Genomic DNA, 27,946 nt, shown 5'->3' with positions numbered 1-27,946 from the left:
GAGTTTAAGGAGTTATCATACTCTCCTTTATGAACATATTTTCAAAAAAATATTTGGCCTACTCTATCTCTGGTCTGTAACAGTCCATCTTTTGCTTGAGCCAGGCTTACGTCTAATGATGGCTAAACATTATCTTCCTGTTCAGGTGTAAGGGCATTACTGAATATTCATTCGGTGGAACAATAATGACACGGGCCATGGTTTTGAGTCCCACTGGTGAGGCTCCAATGTGCCACTCTTGAAAAAAAAATCCCACAGTGCAGGAGTCCTTGCAAAGCTCTTTATAAGCCCATTTTGGAGTAAATCCCTTCCTACAGTAACTACCTGGATTTGAGGCTTTGGAGATTCTGACGGGCCAGCAGCCGAGCGGCGTAGACTCGTTTTTTGTGGATGCTGTATAAACCTGGGAAGGAAAAAGCAATCCATAAGCAACGAGAGCAGAGTATAAGGCTCCCAGAGGTGAAGATACCCCAGTTTGATACAAGGAGGAGGTCAGCAAATGGCCAGGTGTTGCTTGCCTCCAGTGCTCTCCTATCTAGCAATCACTGACACCTGCCTCGCTCAGGCTTCCAACAGAGGTGCTTCAGAGCATAAGGAGACATGCATGGAGCACTTGCTCTTAACTTCTTAACCTATTTGAGCAGGGGGCTGGACTAGAAGACCTCCAAGGCACCCAGATGGCATCTGGAAGAAAAGCATCTTTAGGAAGCCCAGAATAATACCTTGGGTCAGCTCTGGAGCCTCAGCCACGTAGGTCAGCCGGAACTTGCTTCTCTTCCAGCTGCGGTCGTTGCTGATGAGAGAGTTGTTGGCTTTTTCGATGTTGACGTCATCCCCCACACAGAAGACATCACACGCTGCCTGCAGGACACAACAAGCACTCAAGGAAAGGCCAGGAAAGGTGAGGGGAGGGGGGGAAGGAGAAGGGTCTTACCAAGATCCTCCTCTTCTCAAACAGAGTAGAGAGGTGAGATTTAAGGAGCTACCCACACAGCACAAGCAGAGTTGAAGACTAAGGTAGTCCTTAACCAACGACCGCAGTGGAGCCTCACCATTAGTTGTGATGGTTATGGAAAGAGGATCATCACAAGACCAGATCTGATTTTATGACCATTTTGGGGGGGGTGTCAGTGCGGTCGTAAAGCAAACATTGCAACAGTTCAGCAAGCCCATTGTTTGCTGTGGGGTGTTCTTGCTGAAAACTAGAAGTATACACCAGTCTTGGCAAAAACATCATGAGTTGCGATCATGTGACCATGGATTGTAAATAACTTACAAGTGGGTTGTAAGTAACCCCGAGGTGATCCATCCTTGGACTATCACTAAGCAACCAATCATGTAGGCTCTTTGGTAGTCCCTTTCAGAGGGGTTCCCCCATCAATCTGTTTTGTTGGGTTGGGTTTTTTTTCCCCCCATTAACAAGAGATGGACTTAAAATTCAGGAAAACGGGTTCCCGATGAAGGTTATCATTCTGGGTCTAATGACAAGAACTATCAGGTCCAAGAAAGACCAGGTCCAAATGTGAAGGTCCAGTTAAACTTATCAATTAAACCAATTAATGTATTGCTAATCATGTCCACGCCAAAAAAAAAATAAAAAATCTTCTCAGCTATTGGTGAACACCTGCTTGGGGTTAGATAAGCATCCATGGAATTCAAGAGGACTTAGTTTGCTTGTGGTGATGTAAGGATTCGAGGCTGGTTCTCCTTTGACTCCACCCCCCCAGGTTCTGCCAAATCTTCTCCTCCAAGTGCAGTTCAACAGTGAAACACACGGGACTCCCCCTTCCCTAGATGAGTGTGGGGAAGGGTTAGGCAATTAGTAGCCTCCGATTTATTTACTCCTCAGATTAATACGCTGCCCACCTCCACTATCTAAGTGACTGTGCAGATGCATGAATTGAACTGTGTTAACCAGGCTGGGGTTTGGTGAGTTGTTCTAATTCTAAGGTTCTTGCTTGCTCGTTATCCTATCAGCAGGAATCAGGAACAGTTAAAATTGAAGGTAGGAGACTATGGGAAATTATTCACTCTGTTTTTCAGGTAATGGAAAGGCGGTTCTATAGAAGATCAAGACCTCTTTGCTATCTTTCCAGCGTGCTGGACATGAAATAAGAAAGGAGTCAAAGGCTGATTCTGACTCAATAAAATGTCCCCACCGCTTGATAAGAGAGCCAATTCTGCGGAGATGTTGGCTTCAACTAATGCAGTGGTTCTCAACATTTTTAATGCTGTGACCCCCAACCGGTCGCAAGTCGAGGACTACTCAACTGGTTGTAAGTTGAGGACTACTCAACTGATGCAGCACCATTTGCAGAATGGGACTTTTGGCAGGCTCAGCAGGGCAGAGACAGCCTGGACAATTCCTACTGGCTTTTGAAAGGCTCTCTATTCAAGAGAGTCTATTCTATTGGCTTTCCAAAGCCAATAGAATAAAAGGGAGTAGCACAGCTAAGGAAAAGGGGGGAAAAATGGCGGACTGCGTTGTTTGGCAACCCCCATGAAATGGTTGTTCGACCCCAAATGGGGTCCCGACCCACAGGTTGAGAACCACTGCACTAATGCAATCTTAAAGCAAAGGTTAAAGTCTCCACTGTAGGGAATGTTTTCATTTGGGGTCCTGCAGAGGTTAGGCTTTTATGGGCAGGGGTGTGTGAAATCTGCCCCGATCATTGTTGTGTAGGGACCGATAGGCCCTCTTCAACAACCAACTCCCCTCCTAGATACCAAGAAGCATCCGTTCAATGTAGCTTACCTTGAAGACTTTCTTGGCCCAGGTTCTGAAGGATTCCTCCTGACCACACAGTTCATCCCCCTCGCCCATCCTTAGGATGCGTTCCCCTCCCAGCTCTTCCAGGAGTGTGTCCACAGCACGGGCGAAGGCGCAGAAATGAGGATAAGCTCGGGAGCCCAATCCAAAGACAGAGAACCTGCAAGGAAGTAAGGCAAGGCACAAATGACCACAAACTTCTGGCTCCCAAGCAGAGCCAGCATGGAGGCAAGAAGGATGCAGTTTGCTTCTACAGTGAAAGTCATGTTATCTATGTCTTCTCCTTCTCCAACTCTATCTCCTCCTCCTCCTCCTCCTCCCCCCCCGCTTTGGGTGTCAAGAGAGGTACAAAGTGTTGATTCTTGCACTTCTGGCAAAGACTCTCAGAGTCCAATCCCACATCCACGTCATGAGAAGTGGTAACAGGACAAAGTAAGATGTAAAAAAAAGATGTTGAGACTCCAGAAAGAGTACAGAGAAGAGCAACAAAGAGGATCAGGGGACTGGAGGCTACAACATATAAAGAACGGTTGCTGGAGTTGGGTATATCTAGTTTAATGAAGAGAAGGACTAGGGGGGACATGATAGCAGTCTTCCAGTATCTCAGGGGTTGCCCCAAAGAAGAGGGAGTCAAGCTCTTCTCCAAAGCCCCTGAAGGCAGGACAAGAAAACAATGGATGGGAACTAATCAAGGAGAGAAGCAACCTAGAACTAAGGAGAAACTTCCTGACAGCGAGAACAATTAACCAGTGGAGCAGTTTGCCTCCAGAAGTTGTGAATGCTCCAACATTGGAGGCTTTTAAGAAGAGACTGGACAACCATTTGTCTGAAATGGTAAAGGGCTTCCTGCCTGAGCAGGGGGTTGGACTAGAAGATCTCCAAGGTCCCTTCCAACTCTGTTATTCTATTAAGGGATTGCTAAGATTGGGCGAAGTATGGAGTGACCTTGTGCCACAGGATGGCTACGGCAGCCAGGAAGGCCATCTTGGGCCACCCTCAAACAGCCTGTCTATAGGGGCTCTGGTGAAGTGGCAACATGCCTAGCAAACTTGCAATGGGTAATATATTGCTACGGAAATTATAAGGAGATAGAAAAGGGCTGATCCAAGACAAATCACATGGGGAAAAAGTTGGACGAACTTCTGAATGGGCCCATTCTCCTTCACCCCAAAATGGCTGAAGAGGCTGGATTTCTCCAGCTGCTCTCAGCTTCTCTGCTTACCTGACGTTGGCTAGAGGACCAGCACTCTCAAAGTTATCCCTGGCTTCAGGTCCATCAATAGAGGATTTCCGAGCATCCGAATATGAGGAAACACTGTTGAAGCGCACTTTGTAGCTTCTGCAAACCAGGACGGAGAGTTAAAGCAATCAGGCAGAGAGAGAAAGTCAACCTTATGCTACTCTTTGTGAGTGCATTCCAGGTAGTTATTTCCCTGTTGAGGCCCAAAAATGTATAAAGGCCTATGATCAAATCTCCTCACTTAAAAATTAAAAAAAGAATCATTATTTTTTTTTTTTGAAAAGCATTTGCAACCGGCTCTAAAGCGAGACAAGAGTGAAATAAATCTGATTTCACTGTCCTGTATCTGTGGGGTGCAAAACTCACCTTTGCAGAAGACACTGGTACCTGCCTTGCCATAAAATAGAAAGTTAACTGGGACAAAACTAAATTTGATCCATCTGTGGAGATTTCAACCAAAACCACATTCGGTTCAGGTTATTTACTCTCTGGTCACGGTTTGGATAATTTTTCCCGTCTGCCGCAGTAAATATTACAAATTGGAAGTCCCTGGGGCTTGCAAATGTCTGCTTATTTGGAGGCAAGCCTTCATTCTTGCACTCAGTGGCCCTTGCTTCTGAGTTGGTACGTGCAAGAATGTTTTAATATTTCTTTAAAACAGTTCTATTCTCTTCACATTCTAAGGGCACCAGGCCCACGAAAACAACCAAAGACAGAATAATCGCAAACTATCTATGATATATTAGGATTTTTTTAAAAATAAAGAAAATGCAGCAAAATAGAAAAAACATTGAAAAGTGTGTTTGTGTGGGGGGAATCTTGCTTTAAAAGGAATTGGCTCAAGAAATTAGTCAAAGAAATGTGATAAAACCCTGACATCTAGTGGCAGGTCGATGTAATTACTATACTTTTAAAAAAATTCATAGGCTAAGTTTACACATTATTTAACTACTCTCCAAATACAGCATAAGCTAGGGACATTTCTCTGCATTTTGCAGGTTGCAAAAAGCCCTGTGAACTGATGGTTCAATGTCATTGGCAAATCTCAGAAAACTGATTAATTTGTTAATTGGGGAAAAGATTATCTGGAGGCAGCGATAGAGAGAAATGTGGTGTTCTGCAGGACAAATGTAATGCTTATTTTCTGCTGAAATTGGACTGCTGCTGAGTCAATTAGCTCTTTTTCCCCCCCTACTGCTGTCCACACAATTACATCATTAACAGCAACAATTTCCACTAATTAAATGGATCTTAGATCTGGATTAGGAAGAGATGTGTCTGTTTTCCTGAAATCAGGAAAGTAGGGTTTTGTTTTTTTTCCAAGGAGGGGAAAATTGGAATTTCCAGTTGCGAAATCCCAGTGTGGTTAGTGCTCACCTATCATGATAAGGAAAGAAATCGTACAGTAATTTCTGTTGCTTCTGTAACGGCGACTTTATTATTTTGCAAATTGCTGCTCTAATGCATGTAATGAAAAGGAGTGCGATTTGTTTAAACTCCTATACTATTAGCAAAGTACAGAGTTTGCAAGCTGCAATTACAAACTTAGCAAAAGTTATTTTAAGATTTTTACCTGCCAACAAAAGAGACGTACCTAACACTTCTGCCCACCCAGGAACTCTGCAAATTTATGGGAGTTGACTGAAATTCTTATAACCCCACCATAGACCAGCACATAAGAAGGAACTACAAGAAATTCAGGAAATGCTTCCATGTTGCAAAGGAATTCTATTAAGCAATCTCGTTAAATTAAATTTACCTGCTCTCTTCTAAGCTGGAGTTAGGATTTCTCACCTCCATCAAGGCACACCCAAATTTCTGAGGAACAAAGAGAAACCCAACAGATATACCCCATGATTAGGGTTACGGACAGCCCAAAAACAATTTAGAAAATATGCCACAGGATTCATGCCGTTGTGGTCCTCCTGTCATTAATTAAAACTTCCTGTCATTTCTCCAGCATTCAGAGCTGTCTAAAAAGGGGCAGTTTTAAGAAACAATTTAATCAGAATGAATACAACTCTTAGAGCAGCTGCAAGATTTTTTTTTTCCAGGTCTGAAAGATGACAGGTTCTTTTATAAATATTGAAGAGACCAGCTTTGTGATTGTCCAATGTTTCTTAGTTTATATCAATGTTTCTCAACCTTGGCAGTTTTAAGATACATGGAGTCCAACTTTCAGAATTGTCCTGGCTGGAGGATTTTGGGAATGGTCTAACTCAGTGGTGGGATTCAAATAGGTGAACAACCGGTTCTCTGTGTGGATGCTGCTTCCGGAAGTCCATTCTGGGCCTGGGCAACACAAAATTAGCTACCGGTTCTGCTGAACTGGTGCGAAGTAGCTGAATCCCACCACTGGTCTAACTCAAGGGTCTTCAAACTTGGCAAGTTTAAGACTTGTGGACTTCAACTCCCAGAATTCTTCAGCTAGCCCTGGGCTGGCTGAGGAATTCTGGGAGTTGAAGTCCACAAGTCTTAAAGTTGCCAAGTTTGAAGACCCCTGGTCTAACTGTTTAAGATGATTTCAGCATGGATTATGCAGAATCTATTGGTAGAAATGGTATAGGGTTTCCTGCTTGAGCAGTGGGTTTGACTAGAAGACCTCTAACGCCCCTTCCAACTCTGTTATTCTGTTAAATAGAATAGACCCAGTTGGGTTGCTACATGTATTACTAGTGGTTGCCACCTCCCTTCCTACCTCTCCATTCTCAGGAGGGTCTCCGTTGCCGAAGGTGCTTGTGACCACCAGAACCAGGGTTTCATGTTCCAGGTGAACGGTATCATACTCATCCATCGACATCACCTGAAAGGATAAAACTGGTAGCTTCAGAAGAACACCAACTGTTGAAAGCCACCAACTGTAACTGAACAGAAGTTGTGGGTGATCCATCATTGGAGGCTTCCTAGAAGATACTGGACAGCCATTTGTTCAGAGTGGTATAAGGTCCCCTGCTTGAGTAGGGGGTTGGATGAGATGACCTCCACGGTCCCTTCCAATTATGGTATTCCATAACTGAAAATATGCACCAATGTGGACATTTGTGTGCAACAGTTGGACAATTGCCTTTTTCTTCCCAGACTCTAAAAGCTCCAGAGACAAAAGGCAAAACCACAGAGAAAGGGCTGCCAGATTGCATGCTATTTATAAATTAGCTGTCTGCCCTCCGTCCCTTCCCTTTTTCTTATGATTCAAATGGCCTTTTTTTAAAAAACTCCACTTGCATCTGCAACGTTTCCTTTTGCCTGTCAGAATCAGGAGATTCAAGCAGTTCCAAGGAGTATTAAGACTTATTGCAAGCTTAAGCTCTCGACAAGAATCTGAACCGCTAACAGTCAAGGGAAACGAGCGGGAGATAAAAAAGCATTCACAATGAGCTGGATTTCACGTGAAGGGACTCATGACTGATGACGCGTTTGACCCCTCCCTCAGTCTCAGGCCTGCTCATCTCCTACATCGCCAAGTAGAAACAACAAGTAGGAAACGTCACTTTGGAGGAGTTGCAAGCCTGCTCTGGGAATCGCGAGGCATTGAGATGGAGTTGTTAACGTTGCAGATGCTATTAATTGATCTCTGCCTCAAAGCTCACATGCCACCCTCCAAACGATCCTGAAAGAATGGGGATTTTTCAAGGGTAATCTAGGAGAATTTTGTATTTCAGCCTCAGTGAAATTGGGAGAGCTCTCAACTTCTCGGGAATGTGGCACAGTTTGTTGGGCCATTCACTCCTGTGGTCTCCTGTGGGTGCCCAAGCAAGCTTAGGTGCTTACCTTGGCATCAAAGGCATGCTTGAAGATTTCACAGAGTGTTTTTGCATAGACCTGGGATTTCCCTGTTTCCGTGGCATACAGGATGGTTGCTTTGACCCTCTTCGCCATCGCTTGTCCCATCAGCTTCGCAGAGAACTTGACAGCTCTGTGTGAGAGATGAAAAGAAGATAAATTCATTATTGTGGAAAGATCTCCTGAGCATTATACCACTTTATACCGCCAGGCTTGGAATACTGCTAACAGACTGCCCACAACTTTGAATGTCTAGATAGAAAGGATCCTTGGCTCCATTTGATGAGATATAATTTTATTAGAGATCAAGTGTATTGAAGCATTGCGTAGACAGAACTGAGAATCGTGCGCCCAATTTGATGCATAGAATCATTTGAAGGGATAATTTTTTAGTTAATATGTTTTCCGAACAAACTCAAGATACTCAACCAGGCTTTTCAGCGTTTGGGTGTCATGGTTGAGATGGGCACTGCTGGCATGCTGCTTAAAGTTTTAATGGCACGTCTAAAAATGTGTTATACACAGGGAGATGGAATGGCGTGGCTGCATACTTACTTAGCTAATTTTTTAAAGCCAATTGTTCTCTTCTTAGTTGGGGTACCATTGCCACCTTTCCAGACGTGAGTGTGCCACGGGTCAGGCTGGAAAGAGAGAGAGAAAGAATCTCAGTTAAAAAAGACCAAACTGGAGGCTTTTAAGAAGAGGCTGGACAGCCACTTGTCTGGAATGGTATAGGTCTGGAATGTTTGGGCAGAGGGTTGGACTAGAAGACCTCCAAGTTCCCTTCCAGCTCTATTCTGATCGATTGGAGGAGAGATCTAAAGAGATTCCAGAACTAAGAAGAAATTTCTTTAGAGTGAGAACAATTCATCATCCAGAAGTTCTGGGGTGCCAGACAGCCAGCTGTCTGAATGGTATAGGGCAGTGGTTCTCCACCTGTGGGTCGGGACCCCATTTCGGGTCAAATGACCATTTCACGGGGGTCGCCAAACAACGCAGTCCGCCATTTTTTCCCCCTTTTCCTTAGCTGTGCTACTCCCTTTTATTCTATTGGCTTTGGAAAGCCAATAGAATAGACTCTCTTGAACAGAGTCCAATTCTATTGGCTTTCAAAAGCCAATAGGAAGTGTCCAGGCTGTCTCTGCCCTGCTGAGCCCGCCAAAAGCCCCATTCTGCAAACGGTGCTGCACCAGTTGAGTAGTCCTCGACTTACGACCGGTTGAGTAGTCCTTGACTTACGACCGGTTGGGGGTCGGGGCATTAAAAAGGTTGAGAACCACTGCTATAGGGTCTCCTGCTTGAGCAAGGAGTTGGACTTCCACGGTCTCTTCCAACTCTGTAATTCTATGTTCTATGTTCTAGTTCTCCATCCCTAAACGTCACCTGGAATCTGAACTGAAGAGCAGGTGAGGAAACGGTACCTGATACTCAAAGGAGGGTGTAAGTCTGTAGTTGAGCATTTCCTGGTGGAAGACAGGGGTGATGCTTCCAGACATGGGTGGGACAATCCACACCCAGTCAGCTGGACAGCCTCCCCGGCAATGGTATTCATTCTCCATGTGCTTGATGAAGGACTCGGTGGCCGAGTGGTGATCCACAATCGTCACCTTGTCGCTCTGTAGAGAGAAGGTACAAACTACACCTAAACAAATGCAACATTTTAGGGCTTAATTCACGCAATATGAACGTCTGGGTCCAATTCAAGGTGTTTATGGAGATTCTCAGTCATCTAGGTCATATTTGTCCCAAAGATGTTTTTTCAAAAGAGAACTGGACTTTGTTTTTCCTGGAAGACATTTCGCTTCTCATCCAAAAAGCTTCTTCAGTTCTGACCGAATGGTGGAGGATATAAATCCTTCAGTCAGAGCTGAAGAAGCGTCTTGGATAAGAAGTGAAATAAGAAAAAAACGAAGTCCAGTTGCTATTTGAATAAGAACCTTTGGGAGAATTTGAAGTCTTGGTTATTACAATCATAGATGCAGTTTCTCTTAGTGACCAAGTTGCCAGTCCCAATTACGGTCAGTAAATGAGGACTACTCTTACAGCTTTCCGAAGATTGTGTATTTCTAACAAATGGCTATTGTTTTATGTAATAATCTGCCAGTACCTGGAAACTGTACAGGACTGCAATGTTGATTTCCACAAGTGCCTGGTCTTTCCAGAGGGAGGATGTTTTCCGCATGTCTAAATTCATCTTTTTGGCAACTTCCTGCAATGTACGAACAACACAGGCTCATCACAATTAGACGTGAAATGACGCTTGATCAAATGGCAGGGCCGGATGAGAAATTTTTAGAAAACAGAACAGCCTTGTCAATGCAGTAAGTTTCGAAAGAGACCCCAAAAGTTTATCCATTGTGAACCTGGTTCTGGTTATTGATTCTAAGCAATATGCTACTCCTCAATCTGATTTGAGCTAGGCTGTTAGAAAATCATTTTAACAGCTACAACAACACACACACACACACACATAAACATTTTTGTATCTGTATTTGCTTATGTCTTTCTTCAAAGAATTTGGACATCCAAAATTTAGATACCCAACTTCAGAATTCCTAAAGTTACACCTAAGGTGTAACGTGGGGTAGCTTTGTTTATCTGCTGCAGCAAATGTTGTTGCTGTTGTTTTTAAATGTCTAAAACAATCATAGTCATTTACTGAGATGGGCAGCTATAGAAATAAAAGAAAGAGAGAGAGAGAGAGAGAGAGGGAGAGAGAGAGAGAGAGAGAGAGAGAGAGAGAGAGAGAGAGAGAGAGAGAGAGAAAGAAATCAGACCTGCGAGATCCTGCAAATGTAGTCTTACAATAAAGTGGAATTAGCTCATTTGATTGTGTTTTCTGTCTGGTCTACCTAGGAAAAGTAAAATCAATCTTGCAAGTTTTTGCTGCTGTCTCTTTTCCAGCGTGTGAAGTTAGGGAAGTTCTCTTTCTCTGCCTGTTATGCAGCTGTAGGCTACTCCCTCTCTTATCGGATCAGTCCCAAGGCGGCAGTAGCAACAGCAGCAGCAGCTGCCGCCGCCTCCCTTCCTTGTCCCAAGGCCTTTCTCACATACCCTCAGAGGCAGTCACTTTCTATTGCAATCTCCTGGAAGGGTTTCAAGGATTCAGAAGTATGATTTGAGAGAGGAGAGCTACCTCTAGGACGTTGTAGCGAGAGCTGTCGCAGTAATCCCGCACTCCGATTTCGGTCCCCATGTACCAGCCACTGAAAGGGCAGGCAGTGAACTCCAGGCCTCCAATCTCAAGCAGCATGTTGGAAACAGCTGGTAAGGCATACCACTGGAGCCCGAGTTCTTTAAACCACTCGAATCTGTTAAAGGGAAAAACATAAAAAGAAGGAACAACAAGGACAGGGGTCTTCAAACCTGGCCCTTTGATGACTTGTGGACTTCAACTCCCAGAATTCCTCAGCCAGGCGTGCGTGCCTGGCTGAGGAATTCTGGGAGCTGAAGTCCACAAGTCATCAAAGGGCCAAGTTTGAAGACCCCTGAACTAGGACAACTGCCTCCAGAGAAGCTGCAAAAGCTTAAATCTACTTGAAGAGCCTCTGGTCCAATTCTGAAGAAGAAGATGGTCCAGTTTTGGAAGGACATTTATGACTCAATCAATGATCAGTCGATCATGTGTTGAGGCTCACAGCAAATTCCATGCCTAAGGGTTGATCCATAAAGCACATCATCCCAGCACAGGACTAAAATACAAAGCAAAATTAAAAATAATAATAATAATAAAATAAAGAAAACAGAAAGGAAGGCAACCACCATTACGTTGGGTAGAACTTACTCGGGGAAATGAGAAGGGTCGTCTACACATGGGTTAATGGAGCGCTATCCTGAATGTCCCACAACATCATTAAGTTGGGAAACTCACAACCGCTTGGCGTCAACTTAACGGGAGCCAAGAACACATCTGGACTTACTTGGGATGTCTCATGGGGACTTCCAGCACCAGCTCAGGTGGGATCTCCAAAAGCTCAGGGTCATTTCCATTGGCCTGGAGAAGGAGTGGCAGGACATCAAATCGGCCATGGGGGGCTTTCCACCCTTGCTGTATGCAAATCTGTACCCAAAGAAACAAGGTAGGGTTGTGGATATCCATGCAACAAAACACAGGTGTAAAACGTGACATCTACCAACATCTGTTTATTGATCCAGAGAGTTCCCTGGATCTGGGATGTTGGGGACAGTGGGACTTGAACTCATGATCTAGCCTGATGTCAGAACCGCTAGACCAAACTGGCCTTTTTCAAAACTACTGCCAGGACTCTATGATCAATTTACAGCAGACAGTCCAATGTTGTTCTCGTAAGGCTTGGCGGAATCTAAATCAGTAGGAAAGCAAACTAACCAAGCTATATATATATATTTAATGTTTAGTAGTGAGCAGTGATGTTATCACAGGGCACTTCTGTTTCAAATTTTGCACAGTTTCCCCTGAGTAAGCTTCAAATACTCATCATTTATAAAGTGTTCGGTTTCTAAAAGATGCTTTGGAATAAGCATGAAGGATCATGTTAATTGGTGTCAAAGCTGCTATTTAAAAAGCAGCTAATGCTGGCTGCAGAACCAAGTTTGTAAGATGCTGGCGACAATCAAAACTAAAAGATAACAATTAAGGACAAGCAGACGTGGATTCAGAAGCGTTTTTTAAAAACATGCAGTTAAATTTTTTTAGCCCTTCGAAGTATTCCAGACAAGAAGCACAACTAGGAGTTCTAATTATTAGTTTACAACTAGGAGTGCTTATTGTAAAGTTACATTAACTTCACATTAACTCTCTCCTCTCCTCTCCTCTGCCCTCTCCCTCCCCTCCTCCTCTCCCCTCCCTCTCCCCTCTCCCTCTCCCCTCCTCTGCTCTCCCACTCCCCTCCTCCTCTCCCATCCCATCCCCTCTCCACTCTCTCCTCTCCTTCTCCCCTCCTCTCCCCTCCCTCTCCCCTCTCTCCTCTCCTTCTCCCCTCCTCTCCCCTCCCTCTCCCCTCTCCCTCTCCCCTCCTCTGCTCTCCCACTCCCCTCCTCCTCTCCCATCCCATCCCCTCTCCACTCTCTCCTCTCCTTCTCCCCTCCTCTCCCCTCCCTCTCCCCTCTCCCTCTCCCCTCCTCTGCTCTCCCACTCCCCTCCTCCTCTCCCATCCCATCCCCTCTCCACTCTCTCCTCTCCTTCTCCCCTCCTCTCCCCTCCCTCTCCCCTCTCTCCTCTCCTTCTCCCCTCCTCTCCCCTCCCTCTCCCCTCTCCCTCTCCCCTCCTCTGCTCTCCCACTCCCCTCCTCCTCTCCCATCCCATCCCCTCTCCACTCTCTCCTCTCCTTCTCCCCTCCTCTCCCCTCCCTCTCCCCTCTCTCCTCTCCTTCTCCCCTCCTCTCCCCTCCCTCTCCCCTCTCCCTCTCCCCTCCTCTGCTCTCCCACTCCCCTCCTCCTCTCCCATCCCATCCCCTCTCCACTCTCTCCTCTCCTTCTCCCCTCCTCTCCCCTCCCTCTCCCTCTCTCCTCTCCTTCTCCCCTCCTCCTCCCCTTCCCTCTCCCCTCTCCCTCTCCCCTCCTCTGCTCTCCCACTCCCCTCCTCCTCCTCCCATTCCCTCTCCTCTCTCTCCTCTCCCTCTCCCCTCCTCTCCCCTCCCTCTCCCCTCCTCTGCTCTCCCACTCCCCTCCTCCTCTCCCATCCCATCCCCTCTCCCCTCCTCTCCCCTCCCTCTCTCCCCTCCCTCTCCCCTCCTCTGCTCTCCCACTCCCCTCCTCCTCTCCCCTCCTCTCCCCTCTCCCCTCCCTCTCCCCTCCCTCCTCTCCCTCTCTTCTCTCTTCTTCCTCTCCCTCTCCAGAAAAGTGGGACAGTCCCTTCTGAAACACTTCCCACATCCCTTTTCCTTATCTGTGATCTGAGACATCTTTTATATGCCAGTCTCCTCCTTCCTGTCTCCCAAGATCATTCTCACAGACCATGACAATAATTTGATGGATTTTTTCCACCACAGGTATGCTACCCTGATAGGATTCTGTATGTCCCTCCATGTCATGCACCAACCTCAGTCAGCTCCACATTAGCTGGGTCACCCACGATGGTACCGTCCAGTTGTTTATAACCAGCATAACGGATGATCTGGGAGTTCCAGACCCGGAAGTCGTGTTTGCCATCCGTCCTCTGGGGGAAGATGGTGATGGCGGACCTAGGAGGGCAAGAGAAAAAGGGGCACAGTTTTAACATTCTAGGAATTAAAGCCCACAGGTCTTAAAGTGGCCAAGGTGGGACACCTCTGTTTTAGGCGGTCTTGTTTGATTCTGCAAAATAATTGGAGCTGTATCCCTGGAATGGCTTGGTTTGCTTGGAAGTGGAGCTCTCTTGCCTTGGTTTCCTTTGTAAATAGCGTTAAGCTCATTTTAGCTTTCACCATACTATTTTTCCATCTTGAAATGAAAAGGAAGGCCAGCCTCCAATTTACAGCAATTATAGCAATTCAGGAACACTGCCGGAGATGCTTTAGGAGAGGGCGGTAAAGAAGGGGGTATGCAAGCCACGGGGAGCCATAGGTCTCTAAGTTGCCACCCCATGTTCTATAGGCACCAGTAGCTCCTCTGGAATCCTTTGTATACCATCAATTTAAGTGGAAAATCCATCCCATTTTAGACTAGAACGTTCATTTTATGTTATTTTTCATTTTACTTTACCAGTTTGCACCCCGCCTTTATTATTTTTACAAGTAACCTGCTTCCTCCTATTTTCTCCACAAGGCTGAGAGAGAGGGACTGGCCCAAACTCACTCACCTGGCTTTCATGGCTAAGGCAGGACTAGAACTCGGAGTCTCCAGGTGATCAGCCCAAAGTCACTGAGCTGGCTTTCACGGTTAAGGCGGGACTTGAACTCATGCTCTCCTGCATTCTAGCGTGGTGCCTTAACCACTAGACCAGGGGTCTTCAAACTTGGCCCTTTTATGACTTGTGGACTTCAACTCCCAGTATTCCTCAGCCAGGCACGCTGGCTGAGGAATTCTGGGAGTTGAAGTCCACAAGTCATAAAAGGGCCAAGTTTGAAGACCCCTGCACTAGACTAAACTGGCTATGGGAGATTCTAACTTTGGGTTGCTCTGTTTTTTTCTAAGCTTCCCAAGCAAAGATAACAAAACGAGTCTTGGTCCAATGCCATCATGCCATTTGGGCATCAACACACACACACACACACACACACACACACACACACACACACACACACACACGTACCTGAGGTTCCCTTTGTTCGTTGCATATTTGATGTGGTTGCAAATATAGTTGAACATCCCATGGGCTGTGGTACAGTCCCGGGCATCAAAAACCTGGAAGAATAGAATAGAATAGAATAGAATAGAATAGAATAGAATAGAATAGAATAGAATAGAATAGAATAGAATAGAATAGAATAGAATAGAATAACAGAAATAGAATAGAATAGAATAGAATAGAATAGAATAGAATAACAGAAATAGAATAGAATAGAATAGAATAGAATAGAATAGAATAGAATAGAGAATCTTTATTGTCACATTAAATGTACACTAATCAGCATGACATTAAAATGAAATTTTGTTCCATTCAGCTCTGAAAAAAACACCATTATGCACCAACCTCATACACATATATGACATCACAGTCTAGGTCAAATGTATACATATACATGGTGGAGAAAAAAAAGAATCCTGCAAATTTACAAGACGGATGGCATAAGGAACAAAGCTGTTACAAATCTAGTCGTTCAGCTATAAATACTTCGAAACCTCCTCCCAGAGGGGAGCAACAGAAGAGTCGGAGTTATGATCCACTACAAAGAGAATGAAGGCCCAGTTTTGGTCTTGAAGAAGAGAAGGCAGTACTGATGTGTAAGTTCATGCATATAATCGTACATTTTAAATGCTGAACGGCTGCCATGTACAGTAGCAGAAAGATTTAATTTCTGCAGACACGGAAGGCAGGCTTAGACCCGAAGCTTTTAAGATCCTGAAGCGCCAACTAGAAAAAACCATGTAAAAGAAGGAAAGAATTTGACAGTCCTTCCACCTTACATCTGGGGCTGGCTCAGCAAATAAACCCGCATAAACTCTTAAGCAGGCTTAACATGAATTCAGTTGTTCAGGTATGGGGAGAGACTCTATTTTCGCATGCAAATCTCTGAAATTGAGGATTAATATTTGCACAGAAAGGTTGTTTGCCCCTCCCACATGCCTCCAATTGATAAAGATTTTTCTTCTTTTTGGTTTAATGAAAAGAAACCCTGCGTGGGCCGGGCGTAGGTGCTTGCAAAATCCTGAACTTAAAATATTTGGAGGGCTTGTTTTACATCAGATTCCCCAAATCCTCTGGCTTCACCAGAGCTTTCAGCCTTCTTGCAGGCCTCTTTACTGCCATGCCGGCTTGCCAAGAATATTCACACCTGCTAAGAAGAACTTGCACTTGCCAAAGTATAAGCACGTAGGCAGGTGGCCTGCAGGCCGTGTCCAAGTCCCTGAGTTCCTCACCTGCAGCTTGGACCACTGGATTCTCCCCACGCAACGAGACGCATTACGCCAGGCGTGCTTGGCTCCATAGATCAGCTCCGTATCGTGCAACTGGTAAGTGTCCGTGGTTTCTATCTCTTTGGTGACTTCCACCAGCCTTTCCATGTGAGCTTTTGAGCCAGACCTGCCAGGCCAGAGAAGGAAAGAGGTTGGCCCTCATTCATGCCACTGTGGTGGGCACAGTTGAGTTGCGCAAGGCAATCCTGCCCCAAGCAAAAGTTCTGTTCTCCAAAAGGGAACAGGCATTGTGCCAAAGTTGGCCATCCTCGTAATCACAAGGAGCACAAGGAGATTCAGAATATGGAATAATAGAATTGGAAGGGACTTTGGAGGTCTTCTAGTCCAACCTTCTGCTCTAGCAGGAGATCCTATACCATTCCAGACAAAGAGCTGTCCAGTCATTTCTTAAAAACCTCCAGTGATGGAGCATTGCAGAGGGGAGAGCATGTTTTAACAAATTAAGGGCAGATTCGTGCCAGATTTTATATAATTAACCAGGAAGACTCTACTGTCCACTTATTTTAAAGACCCATCCTTAATTTGCAAGCAGGCTACCCTGATCGTAGCCAGTGGGACAAGTTGGTGCAGGGTTGCCCATGGTCAAATACCTTGCAGAAATCATGACAGTTACTGGGGCCAGGGATTGCAGAGGCCTCCAACTTACCTCTTGATGGAGGAGTAGTACTGATCAATGAATTCTTTGGCGAGGAGGAGGAGCTGATCCTTCGTCCGGACTTCTTCCGGTTTGCGGACATGCTGAGGAGGGATCATGATGGACCCCATGCAGACCTGATCACTGCAAGGGGTCACCTGAAAGATAAGAGATAGGAACTAGAAAGGAGAAGGAGACGATGGAGAAGAAGAAGGAGAAGGAGAAGGAGAAGGAGAAAGCCACCTAGTGAAGATTCTGTTCACCCGTTGAAGGAGTTTGAAGAACACAGAGGACGTGCCAAGGATGCTCCAGGGATGATGGAATATCAGAGATATTTACTTATTTATTTATTAAATTTATACGCCGCTGATCTCACCATTGTGGGACTCTGCTCTGAATCTTAATGCTCTTAAGAGTTTAACACATCATTTTGGCTGCTTACAAAATACAAACGGCCTGCATTTGCGAGAACCACACACCTGAAAAACAGCAGCTTTGGGCAAATGTCTTTCTCTCTCGCATGAATATTATGAAAGAAGGAGGAATATATATATTATATCAGAATTTCTATTCTACTCCTTCCCCTATTTGATTTTTTTTTAAAAAAGAAAAATAATCAGATGGGCAAATCAAAGCTCCTTTTGTAACTTTTCTTCCAGTTGTTCTGGTGACGGCTTTCTTTCCTTGCCCCAGTCCCTTTTTCTTGAAAAGCAAGAAACGCAATTCTAAAAAGCCTTCCGCGCTGTATACATTTCTATGAAAGCAATATGAAACGGAGGCATTTGTACCCTTTTTTTCCCCTTAATGATCCGCCCTGTGTGGAATTTGCCCGCTTCGCAGCTGCTGCACCCTGGATGGATGTTTTTAAATGGTGCTATCCTCTGAGACCTTCTTATTTGCATCTTAAAAAACCTTAACTCCCCCCCCCCAAAAATGTACCCTAGGTTCTACGTTCTCTCATTTATTCATGTTTCCTTTTCGCTCCCGATTTTGTTACTGGTGTTTTGCTAATATGTCGCGCACGTGCGCTCAGGCGCATTGATTGAACGGCAAAGGAGCATTCTTCAGCTAACAAACCGGCACATCGCAGCATCAACATCCTTTGTGGCTGGCATTCTTTCATGTGGCACTATCAGAAAGAACCCTGATATGAATGGTGCGGTAAATGGCACTCTGCGGTGGCTTATCTACGCACAGGAGGCGAAGGGAAGAAATACGACAAACAGGGAGACAGGGAGCGGGGAGAGGGAGACTTAGCTGAAGAACTGAATCGGAGCACAAATTAGTCACTCTTGCAAATTCCAGAATTAAAGATTCAGTCATTTGATGAAGAAGGCTTGAATGCAAAAGGGAGGAAATGAAACACACGAATGGAATGATCAAAGAAGTACAGTATTTATTCCCATTTGCAGCTCCACTGCAGGACTGCACTATCCAGAGAGGAGAAAAATAACAGAGTTGGAAGGGACCTTGGAGGTCTTCTAGTCCAGCCCCCTGCTCCAGCAGGAGAAGCTCTACCACTTCAGACAAGTGACTGTCCCTTCTTAAAAATCACCAGTGATGGAGCACCCACGATTTCTGGTGTCAAGCTGTTCCACTGGTTAATTGTTTTCACTGTTAGGAAGTTTCTCCTTAATTCCAGGTTGCTTCTCTCTTTGGTCAGTTTCCAACCATTGTTTCTCGTCCTTCCCTCTGGTGCTCTGGTGAGCAACCTGACCCCCTCTTCTTTGTGGCAGCCCCTCAGATACTGGAACGCTGCTATCATGTCTCCCCTATTTCTTCTTTTCTTTAGACTAGCCAAACCCAAGTCCTGCAGGTGTTCTTCACATGTTTTGGTCTCCAGGCCTTCTCTGAACTTCAATTGTGGTTATAGCAATAGCACTTAGACTTCTATATCGCTTCACAGTGCTTTACAACCCTCTCTAAGCAGTTTACAGAGTCAGCCTATGGCCCCCAACAAGCTGGGTCCTCATTTTACCCACCTCAGAAGGATGGAAGGCTGAGTCAGCCTTCATCCCCGTCAGGATCGAACTCCAGACTGTGGGCAGAGTTTGCCTGCAATACTGCATTCTAACCACTGCAGGCTCCATTTGAGGACTACCTGAAGCACCTCCCCCATCTTTTCCAGTCAAGGTTCCTCCTCCCTAAGGTTAGTCACAACCTTTGAGAATGAAGCCTAGTTGCCTGGATTGGCTGCTTCACTCCACTCATGGTAGAGCCGGCCCTTGAGAAAAGCATGTTTCAAGGAGGTTTCCTTGGAAGTGGACCCCAAACGTTTGGAAGAATACTCAAGCAGGTGGGCATCTCACTTACCATGGAGTACTTCAAATGCAAAGTATCGTTGAGCACACAGCCAGTTTCCCAGTTCCTCACTTTGGTAAAACGGGGGCATTTGGAAGGGCTTTCGTTCACCACTTTTTTGGTAGGTGACCACTGGCCAGAAGGGACCTGAGTAAATAGAGTAGAAAGAGAATAATGGTCTATGAGATTGTTTGGTCCAGCCCAGGCACTCAGAAAGAGGCTGATGGTCTCAGGGTTGGGGACATAGAGCAGAGAGGCAAGTTCCTTGGGCGCTGATGGTACGTGTGCAAATTTGGAAGCGGGTGGTGGATCCACTCACAAAATGGAGGCCCCGACCAACTGCCGAACCCTCATTTCGTAAAAGACCAACTAGTTCCTCACCATCCTAGTAGGATCTTCATGGAACTCCAAAACATTCCTGCAAATTGATATGTTTGTGTGTGTGTGTGTGTGTGTGTGTGCGCACCGTGGTAGGATCAGAAGAGAGTGGTGCTGATAGATGTGGACAAGTGATAGCAACATCAGGAAGAAGGATCATGAGAAGCTGGAGTTCTATCTCTCTCTCTCTCTCTCTCTCTCTCTCTCTCTCTCTCAATCATCTGTCTATCCTTCTTGTCTGTCTGTCTGTCTGTGTCTGTCTGTCTATCTATCTATCTATCTATCTCTATATCTATCTATCTATCTATCTATCTATCTATCTATCTATCTATCTATCTATCTATCTATCTATCATCTGTCTATCCTTCTTGTCTGTCTGTCTGTCTGTGTCTATCTATCTATCTATCTATCTATCTATCTATCTCTATATCTATCTATCTATCATCTGTCTATCCTTCTTGTCTGTCTGTCTGTCTGTCTGTGTGTCTGTCTGTGTCTGTCTGTGTCTGTCTATCTATCTATCTATCTATCTATCTATCTATCTATCTATCTATCTATCTATCTATCTATCTATCTATCGAGAGATAAGCTGGCGATCTAGCTATTTATCTAGCTATCATATTTAGAAACCACCCATCTCTCTCACAAAGGGACCCAGCTATACTATGATGCTGGAAATAAATTCGGGGTTTCTTCTCATGCTTCAAATCACCCTCTTTGCTCTTCCAAACGAGCTGTTCAGGAGGGCTGCGGTGTCTGTCATCCTGAGGGTTATGGAGATTAAGACTTTGCAAGTGTGGGTGGAAGTACCTGCTGAAAAAGGCAGAGAGGAAAGAACTGCCAAGGCGGTGGACTGTCAATCAGAAGCAGAGTGCATGCTTCACAATTGCACACGATCCCCAATTGTTTCCCCATAAAGGTAAAATTTCCTTCAAGTCAAGCTGGGGATTTCAAGAACTAATCCATGTAATTTTCTTTGCCACTGTTCAGAGGTAGTTGACTCTTGCTTTCTTCTGGGGTGTAAGAAATCCACTCTTTTTCTAGTTAATACTAGAAACCTTCTCTAGTTCTAGCTAGAATAAAGCCTATTTAACTTCCTAGCCTAGATTGTACAGGTTCTGCTCAGTCCTTGTCAGCCTTGCAAAGTAGTCCAGGCAAGAAACACACTATTTGTAGCTCTGTTTGTATTGTAAGCGTGTAGTAACAGAATCTTGCAACTCTGAAAGTACATTTTGCCCCCACTTTGCTTTTACTGTCCAAGACACTAGAGATCTAAGATGTTTTTGTGAGTTCAGCCTCATCATATCTGATTGTTGCTTACTCTGCAGCTCTTCCTCCTGTTTCCCAAGGTTATTCTCACATACCGTTCCATTCCTTTTGTGTCAGTTGGCATAGATCTTCTTTCTCCGATATCATGCCTTCCCAATGTTTTGGGCCACAGCTCCCACCCTCCCAAACCACTAGGCAGGCTGATGGGCATCCTTGTTCCAAATAGCAAAATATTGGGGAAGGAAGATGAGCAAACAGACTGATAGAGGAACCCCAATTTTCTACATCCAGTGTTTCCGTAAGAGCAGAATGTGAATTCTGCCAAGGGATTCCTCCCATACTGAATGTTGGCCTGCTTGCCAAACTCTGCTTGTTTAAGAATCTCTGAATATTTCTTGTTCAGTTTCAGATAAGGCTACAGATTTTCTCTCCTTTTATAAATGTTGATAAACTGAGAACTGCCTTTACCAAGGTGAACGCTGCAGAAACCCCGGGAAATGTTTCAAGAAAACATGGCAGCCTCTAGAGAAGGGAAAAAAAAAATAGATTGGGGTCAAAAGGTAGAAAACTTATTTAAGGAGCAACGGGGAAGAAATGACCTCTTACAGGAAACTCTTCTCTCTGGGGAAAAATTTATTTTTGAACACAATGTTCCTCCTTCCATGCACTCCCTATAGTCTTTAATGGAAAACATGGCACAGGTAACATACCAAGAAGCAGAATTAAGACGCATTACACAAATCCTTTGGAGAAACTGGCTGAATAAGCAAACTTTGGCTCAGTGTTACTAATACAGGTATGAGAAGCGAGTAGTTAAATGTCTTCCCCCCTTTTTAAAACACACTAACGAACAACGCCGTGACCAGGAGACCTGGAGAGACCGTACAGAAGGAACAAAATTTAGCCTGGTTTTTTTTTTTTAATTTCCTGATATCAGGTCTCCAGTAGGTGTAAGTTTCAAATTGCACTCTAATTCTAAAACTCATTATGAACATCGTAAGTGGTTTGTTTGTTTGTCTCCCTTTGTTTTCGGGAACAGCAAGTGTTTTAACCTTTAAGGTCATTCATGCAGTCTTAAAAGGAAGTTGCTTCAAGGTGAAGCAATTAAAAGCTTTTCCGATTGTTTGTGGTTCTTATAATTCCCCCCCCCCCAAGAAATGCTCTACAGTATTCCAAGTTTATTCTTCAGCTAATAGATTTGGGCGTGTAGAAATGGGTAACCTTAAAGCTGGAAATGGGAGAAACTAGAACTGGAAACCAGTACAGACTGTTGCTGACTTACAACAGGTCATTTAGTAAGCGTTCAAAGTTGAAAGTCACCAGAAAAAGTGACTTATGACCATTTTTCACACTTACGACCGTTGGAGCATCCCCGTGGTTTACATTCGGATGCTTGACAACTATTGCTTCTACACTGTCTTTTAAAATATTTTAAAATATATACCTTATCCAGAATGCTGAGGTGGATGGGTAGTTCTGAAGAGTGACAAGCAAACCATTTCTTTAAGAAATAAGCCAGATCTAGTCTGGCAGATTTCAAATTCAGAAAGCTCTCAACCATTTAGACAAACTCCCCCAAACTTTGCTGAAAGTGAGATTCAGACAGAGGTCCTTTTCTTGGGAGGGCCACGAGAGATGATAATGAGCGCAATAGAATTAATCCATCACCATCAGGCATTTCCTCAGCTGGGGAAGTTGAGAATTAACTAGCAAATTAAAAAAAAGGAAGGAAGGAAGGAAGGTTGATTTTAAAAGGGAGGGAAGGAAGGAAGGAAAGAGGGAAGAAAGGTTGATTTTAAGAGGGAGGGAAGGAAGGAAGGAAGAAATAAAGAAAGGAAGGAAGGAAGGTTGATTTTAAAAGGGAGGGAAGGAAAGAAGAAAGGAAGGAAGGTTGATTTTAAAAGGGAGGGAAGGAAAGAAGAAAGGAAGGAAGGAAGGAAGTTGATTTTAAGAGGGAGGGAAGGAAGAAAGGAAGGAAGGAAGGAAAGTTGATTTTAAGGGAAAGGGAGAGAGGGAGGGAGGGAAGGAGGGAAGGAAGGAAGGAAGGTTGATTTTAAGAGGGAGGGGAAGGAAGGAAGGAAGGAAGGAAGGAAGGAAGGAAGGAAGGAAGGAAGGAAGGAAAGTTGATTTTAAGGGAAAGGGAGAGAGGGAGGGAGGGAAGGCGGGAAGGAAGGAAGGACGGAAGGTTGATTTTAAGAGGGAGGGAAGGAAGGAAGGAAGAAAGGAAGGAAAGTTGATTTTAAGGGAAAGGGAGGAAGGGAGGGAGGGAAGGAAGGAAGGAAGGAAGGAAGGAGACGCAGTTAGGATTTGGCCTTTTTGTCGATCTGTTTAACTTCTGGGCTATTCGGCCATATTATCCACCAATTGCTGACAGCGCCATTGACAATTCAGTGGCAAGAGACACATTGAGTTTTTATTTTTGAGGATTCAAAAGCGGCCATTTACCTGCTACCCTGATTCCTCAGAAAACTGTAAAATTGCACCCTATCTCAACTGGACATCATTGCCAGAGAGTCACCTTATCGCCTACCTTGTTGCCACCTGCCTGGTCCTTGTCTGAAGACATGTTGCTTGGCATGGAGCTTGTTTTAGATGCCCCCCACTGATCATTGACGACTCGGTCGCTCTCCAGCTGCGTTGGAAATGTCCTTGGCGACTTCCGGCCGGCTTCCCATAAACTGGTGAAAGGGAAAGCACACATCAACCCATGAGTCGTGAGATCAAATGATAACTGGGCTCAAACCAGGTTCTGAGATGAACTGTGCATTCCTGGAGCAGGGAGAGCATTTGCCTGCTGCAAATACAGGCAAGCTTTTCCATCTGCTTTTGAACACAAGTTCTCACACAACCAAGAGTTAGTCCCTGGCTACACAAAGGAACAACGGAAACTCTACTTCCTGCCCAAAATAGAATTATTTCTGGCCCGTTGTGGAGAGCAAAAAGGAGAAAAAAAAAAACCCAGACGATGGATAGTTATAAACTGAACTTGCACTGGATATTCGAAATTCCCTAACAGAGCCTCAAACTTTTCTACAATACGTTTCTGATCAAAAGTTGATTGATTCCTGGCCATTCCTGGATTTTTCTGGGTTATTTAATGAGTTTCAGTCCAGCGTGCCAAGGAGAAACCTGACACTCTGGTGTCACACAGGTGCGAAGAGCCCAGCTACAATAAAATCCAGCAATAATAATAATAATAGTAGTAAAGTTGGAAGGGACCTTGGAGGTCATCTAGTCCAACCCCCTGCTCGGGCAGGAAACCCTACACCATTTCGGACAAATGGCTGTCCAGTCTCTTCTTAAAAACTTCCAGTGTTGGAGCATTTACTGCTTCTGGAGGCAAGCTGTTCCACTGATTGATTGTTCTCACTGTCAGGAAGTTTCTCCTTAGTTCTAGGTTGCTTCTCTCCTTGATTAGTTTCCACCCGTTGCTTCTTGTCTTGCCTTCAGGTGCTTTGGAAAATAGCTTAATTCCCTCTTCTTTATGGCAGCCCCTGAGATATTGGAATACTGCTACCATGTCCCCCCTTGTCCTTCTCTTCGTTAAACTAGACATACCCAATTCTAGCAACTGTTCTAACGAGTCCCTTCAAATGCCTTGTGCTACTCTAATTGGATCTCGTGGCATTCCTGCAAATAGATACAACGGAAGAGCTACAGCTTAGCTCGACAGCGGTCAGATTCCTAGTTTGTTAAAAAAAAAATAGGAAAAAAAAGTATTTTTAAACAAACCAGGATGGGTCGATGGCTGAATCCACAGCCACACGCTGCCTACCTGTTCTACTAGCAGAATTCCATGCAAAAAACACAGACGTTTCTGCCCCAACGAAGGAGAATTCTTCTAACGTTCAGCCTGCTCACCTTCCATATTTGTGAGAGAGCTGCAAACCAAACGTGCAAACCTGATGCAGGTATTCCTCAGCTTAACCACAGCTCGTTTAATAACTGTTCAAAGTTACTGAACGGCACTGGAAAGAAGTAACTTAGGACCGTTACGGCGTCTCGGTGGTCACGTGATCAAAACTCAGACGCATGGCAACGGACTCATATTTATGATACCGAAGCCAGAGATTTGAAGATTTTTCTCTGTCCCTCCATTTCTTTTTCCTTTTGCTTTTAGAGTTAGATGATGCTGGGAGAGGGGATGTGAATGAGAGTCCAGCTAGACATAACACTAAACTAGCATGAGAAACAAGGTTATTGTAACCAGAGTTGATAAGGAATTGGCGGGCTGGAGAACGGGAGAGGAAGCCTGAGCTTCAAGCTAATTGGGGAATGTGATTTATGATTATTAATTGGAGGAGGGAATTGTGCTTTGATACTATGTGCTCAGGGGAGGGGAATTCAGTTTTTGGGCTTCGATTATGCAGTGCCGATATTATGCTACTCAAAATAAAGATTCTTTAAGGTAAACTATGCCTCGAAGTTCTTTTGAAGAGTTTCATCTGTTGGAACCAGGACGTTTAGCTGTTTGGCTCTAAGGAGGCTAAAGTAATCTTCTCTAGATTGGATCCTCAGGCTTTAAACTATATTTGGGGCAAATAAAGAGGTCTCACCCATTTACCCTTCTGATTGCTCCATTTCTCCTTAATGCAGAGATTATTTTCTAAAGGTTATATGTGGGACATCAATACAATGCAGGGAAAGGACTCAGCCCAGTGGCAGACAATTGAAATGTCGTAATAGTACACAAATCATTTAAAAACACACACACAAAGGAAAAGGAAATGAAACTCCTTAAAATAATAATTATTCCCCACTTTAGAGAGCAACACATACAGAAATAGGGTACAGAATCTACCAAGGCATTTGCTTCAGCAGTCCAAGAAAAAAAAAATCTGAACTGTTATCTCTTTGGGCAGACATCCCCCCCGAAAGAAATCTAAAATCCATCTGGTCCCCATCTTGGCTGTTCTCCAGGGCTTGGGTTAAAGGCGTTAAGGTTAGGTTTATGTATTACATGATTGCTTTTACTGAAGATGGACGTATACATACCCAAAGTCATGGTGGAGTTGAACAGCCTTCAATAAATTTTTTTAAAAAATTAGAAATTAGAATAGAAATATGGAATGGAATGAAATATAGTAGAAAATATGGAATAGAATAGAATAGAATAGAATAGATTACACTAGTCTAGACTAGACTAAATTAGACTAGTCTAGAAAACATGGAACAGAGTGGAACAGAAAAGAACAGAACAGAATAGATGCAGGAACTGATCTAGTTTCTTAGCAGTTGGAAATTACCTTGGTCTTAAGTCATCCATCATTCTATTATTTTAAATATAAACAATGAGACTTAGCTATACTATTTAATCATTTCTGCATCACTTCCGGAATGCTTGATCCTTAAAGATACTTAAGGATCCACCTAGCTTTAGGGCTAGTTCGTGATCTTGCAATGTTGTAGCTAAAGTCACAATCGAAAGAAGAAAGAGGGAGAAAGAGAGCACATTTTATTTTGCTGTTTTGTTTCATAGCTCGCAAACATGGAGTGTTACCTGAACTGCAAAAAATCTGGCAAATATATGATGACTTCAAAAGCAGAGATACTTCAGCCTTTAGTGATATTTATTTCTTATGGCATTAAAGTGACTTTCTCCATTATAGGATTTATTCCTGTGTATTTACAAGAACACATCAAATCGTTCACACAACAGGGAGCTGCTTTTCTTTCATTATATCTGTATTGTGCATGCCTATTGAGATACACACACATGCACACACACGCACACGTCAGGCAAAACTAAATTCTACACGCAAACACAAAGGCTTGCATTCTCCCAGGGTGTCCATTGTCTACTTTTAAGAATAAGTACATCACAGGTCCAAGCAGATTTTATTTTATTTTTAAAAAAGAACATTTTCTCTTGCACTTTGTATCAAAGCCACTTTAAACAAACCAACAAAAAAGGTTTATTTATTGGATTTTTAATTCGGAATGGCCAAGGAACAGAACAATAAATCAGGAAGTGACTGCTTCAGACCTTATTTCCGTGAGACCATTGTTTCTTTGATACAGGTACCACACGAGGACAATAATATTAATGAACTTTACAGAAGTTGTTGCAAAGTCAAATCTAAGTGTAGTAGGCAGTTTGGAAGACTATTAAAACACACACACAAATGCTAAATTAGCATCATCATGGCACTAGTCAGAATCCATAAAATTACTCAAGCTGGGCAATGCTTTGGATTTCAACGTGTGTGGGAGTACGAGCGGAGCAACTGTTACAACTCATTTAAAGCAGTTGCATCTGTCTCTAGGTATGGCGAAGTTCTGAAAACAGATGCAGCTGCTTTAATGAGTCACTGGCAGGTGCTGCATTCTTGCTCCTGTATATTTTCAAACAGTAATTTGGAACAAAATCCAAAGCAATGCAAATCTCTATTAATTATCTTGTACGTCTTTTCTATTCTCTCTGATGACTACATTCACATAAGCAACCGAATCTAGTGAATCTATATTGTTTGGCGTGTCGGCGCCCTAGGTAGATCAAACCAGGAAATGAACTCCATGGGAAATTCAAAAAACTTCTTTATCGATATTGGGTATAACAGCAGAATCTTTCAAATCTAATTTGTGCTGTTCCTCCTCCTTATACTCCAGTGAACCAATGAACGGAGCTACTTCTGAATTATATTTCATTGCTCTGGACTGAAAAATAAAACATTTCAACCCTCTTTGCTAATGGAACAGTTCTTGCATTTTTTTTTTCTGTCAAGGCCATCTTCCCTACTCTCTACAAAGTGTAAGTGGGATTTAAGAAGTTTCTTGCATTAAACAAAGGAGCACGCAAAGTCAGTAAGGTGTCTTTGCTTAGATCAGAGTTTGGGTCTAATGTGAAGCTGGACCCACACTAAATCTTAATGTAGTGATCAGTTAAAAAGAAAATAGCCCACCAGATCCAAAGCTTGATCTCCGACCGAGGCCCATTAGATCTCTGTCAACAGATTGTGACAATTGAAATAACAGTCACAGTGAGATGGGAGGTCTTTAAATTTGAAAGATAAACCAAAGTACTACCTGCATTGGCTTA

At 44.0% G+C, this 27,946-nt stretch overlaps 1 protein-coding gene across 4 annotated transcripts in view; it reads right to left on the bottom strand.

The window, feature by feature from the left end:
* Positions 1–27,946, bottom strand: part of NOS1 (nitric oxide synthase 1) — a 102,584-nt gene that overhangs the window by 10,235 nt on the left and 64,403 nt on the right. For all 4 annotated transcript variants that reach the window (XM_039332551.1, XM_039332552.1, XM_039332553.1 and 1 more), the window contains exons 3-20: positions 23,438–23,585; positions 19,273–19,407; positions 16,972–17,117; positions 16,269–16,431; positions 15,001–15,092; positions 13,810–13,951; positions 11,711–11,850; positions 10,927–11,101; positions 9,898–9,999; positions 9,212–9,406; positions 8,346–8,431; positions 7,779–7,923; positions 6,709–6,813; positions 5,770–5,828; positions 3,993–4,109; positions 2,756–2,930; positions 723–861; positions 325–403 (exon numbers count right to left, since the gene is read on the bottom strand). In XM_039332551.1, the coding sequence (XP_039188485.1) occupies positions 325–403; positions 723–861; positions 2,756–2,930; positions 3,993–4,109; positions 5,770–5,828; positions 6,709–6,813; positions 7,779–7,923; positions 8,346–8,431; positions 9,212–9,406; positions 9,898–9,999; positions 10,927–11,101; positions 11,711–11,850; positions 13,810–13,951; positions 15,001–15,092; positions 16,269–16,431; positions 16,972–17,117; positions 19,273–19,407; positions 23,438–23,585 (2,343 nt within the window). The remainder of the gene's footprint in view (positions 1–324; positions 404–722; positions 862–2,755; positions 2,931–3,992; positions 4,110–5,769; positions 5,829–6,708; positions 6,814–7,778; positions 7,924–8,345; positions 8,432–9,211; positions 9,407–9,897; positions 10,000–10,926; positions 11,102–11,710; positions 11,851–13,809; positions 13,952–15,000; positions 15,093–16,268; positions 16,432–16,971; positions 17,118–19,272; positions 19,408–23,437; positions 23,586–27,946) is intronic.

This window comes from Crotalus tigris, unplaced genomic scaffold (assembly GCF_016545835.1).
Source record: "Crotalus tigris isolate CLP2741 ecotype Arizona unplaced genomic scaffold, ASM1654583v1 scf7180000024461.5605484, whole genome shotgun sequence".
Classification (NCBI taxonomy): domain Eukaryota; kingdom Metazoa; phylum Chordata; class Lepidosauria; order Squamata; family Viperidae; genus Crotalus; species Crotalus tigris.
The sequence above is the reverse complement of the archived record's forward strand: the minus strand, read 5'-3'. Positions and strand labels throughout refer to the sequence as shown.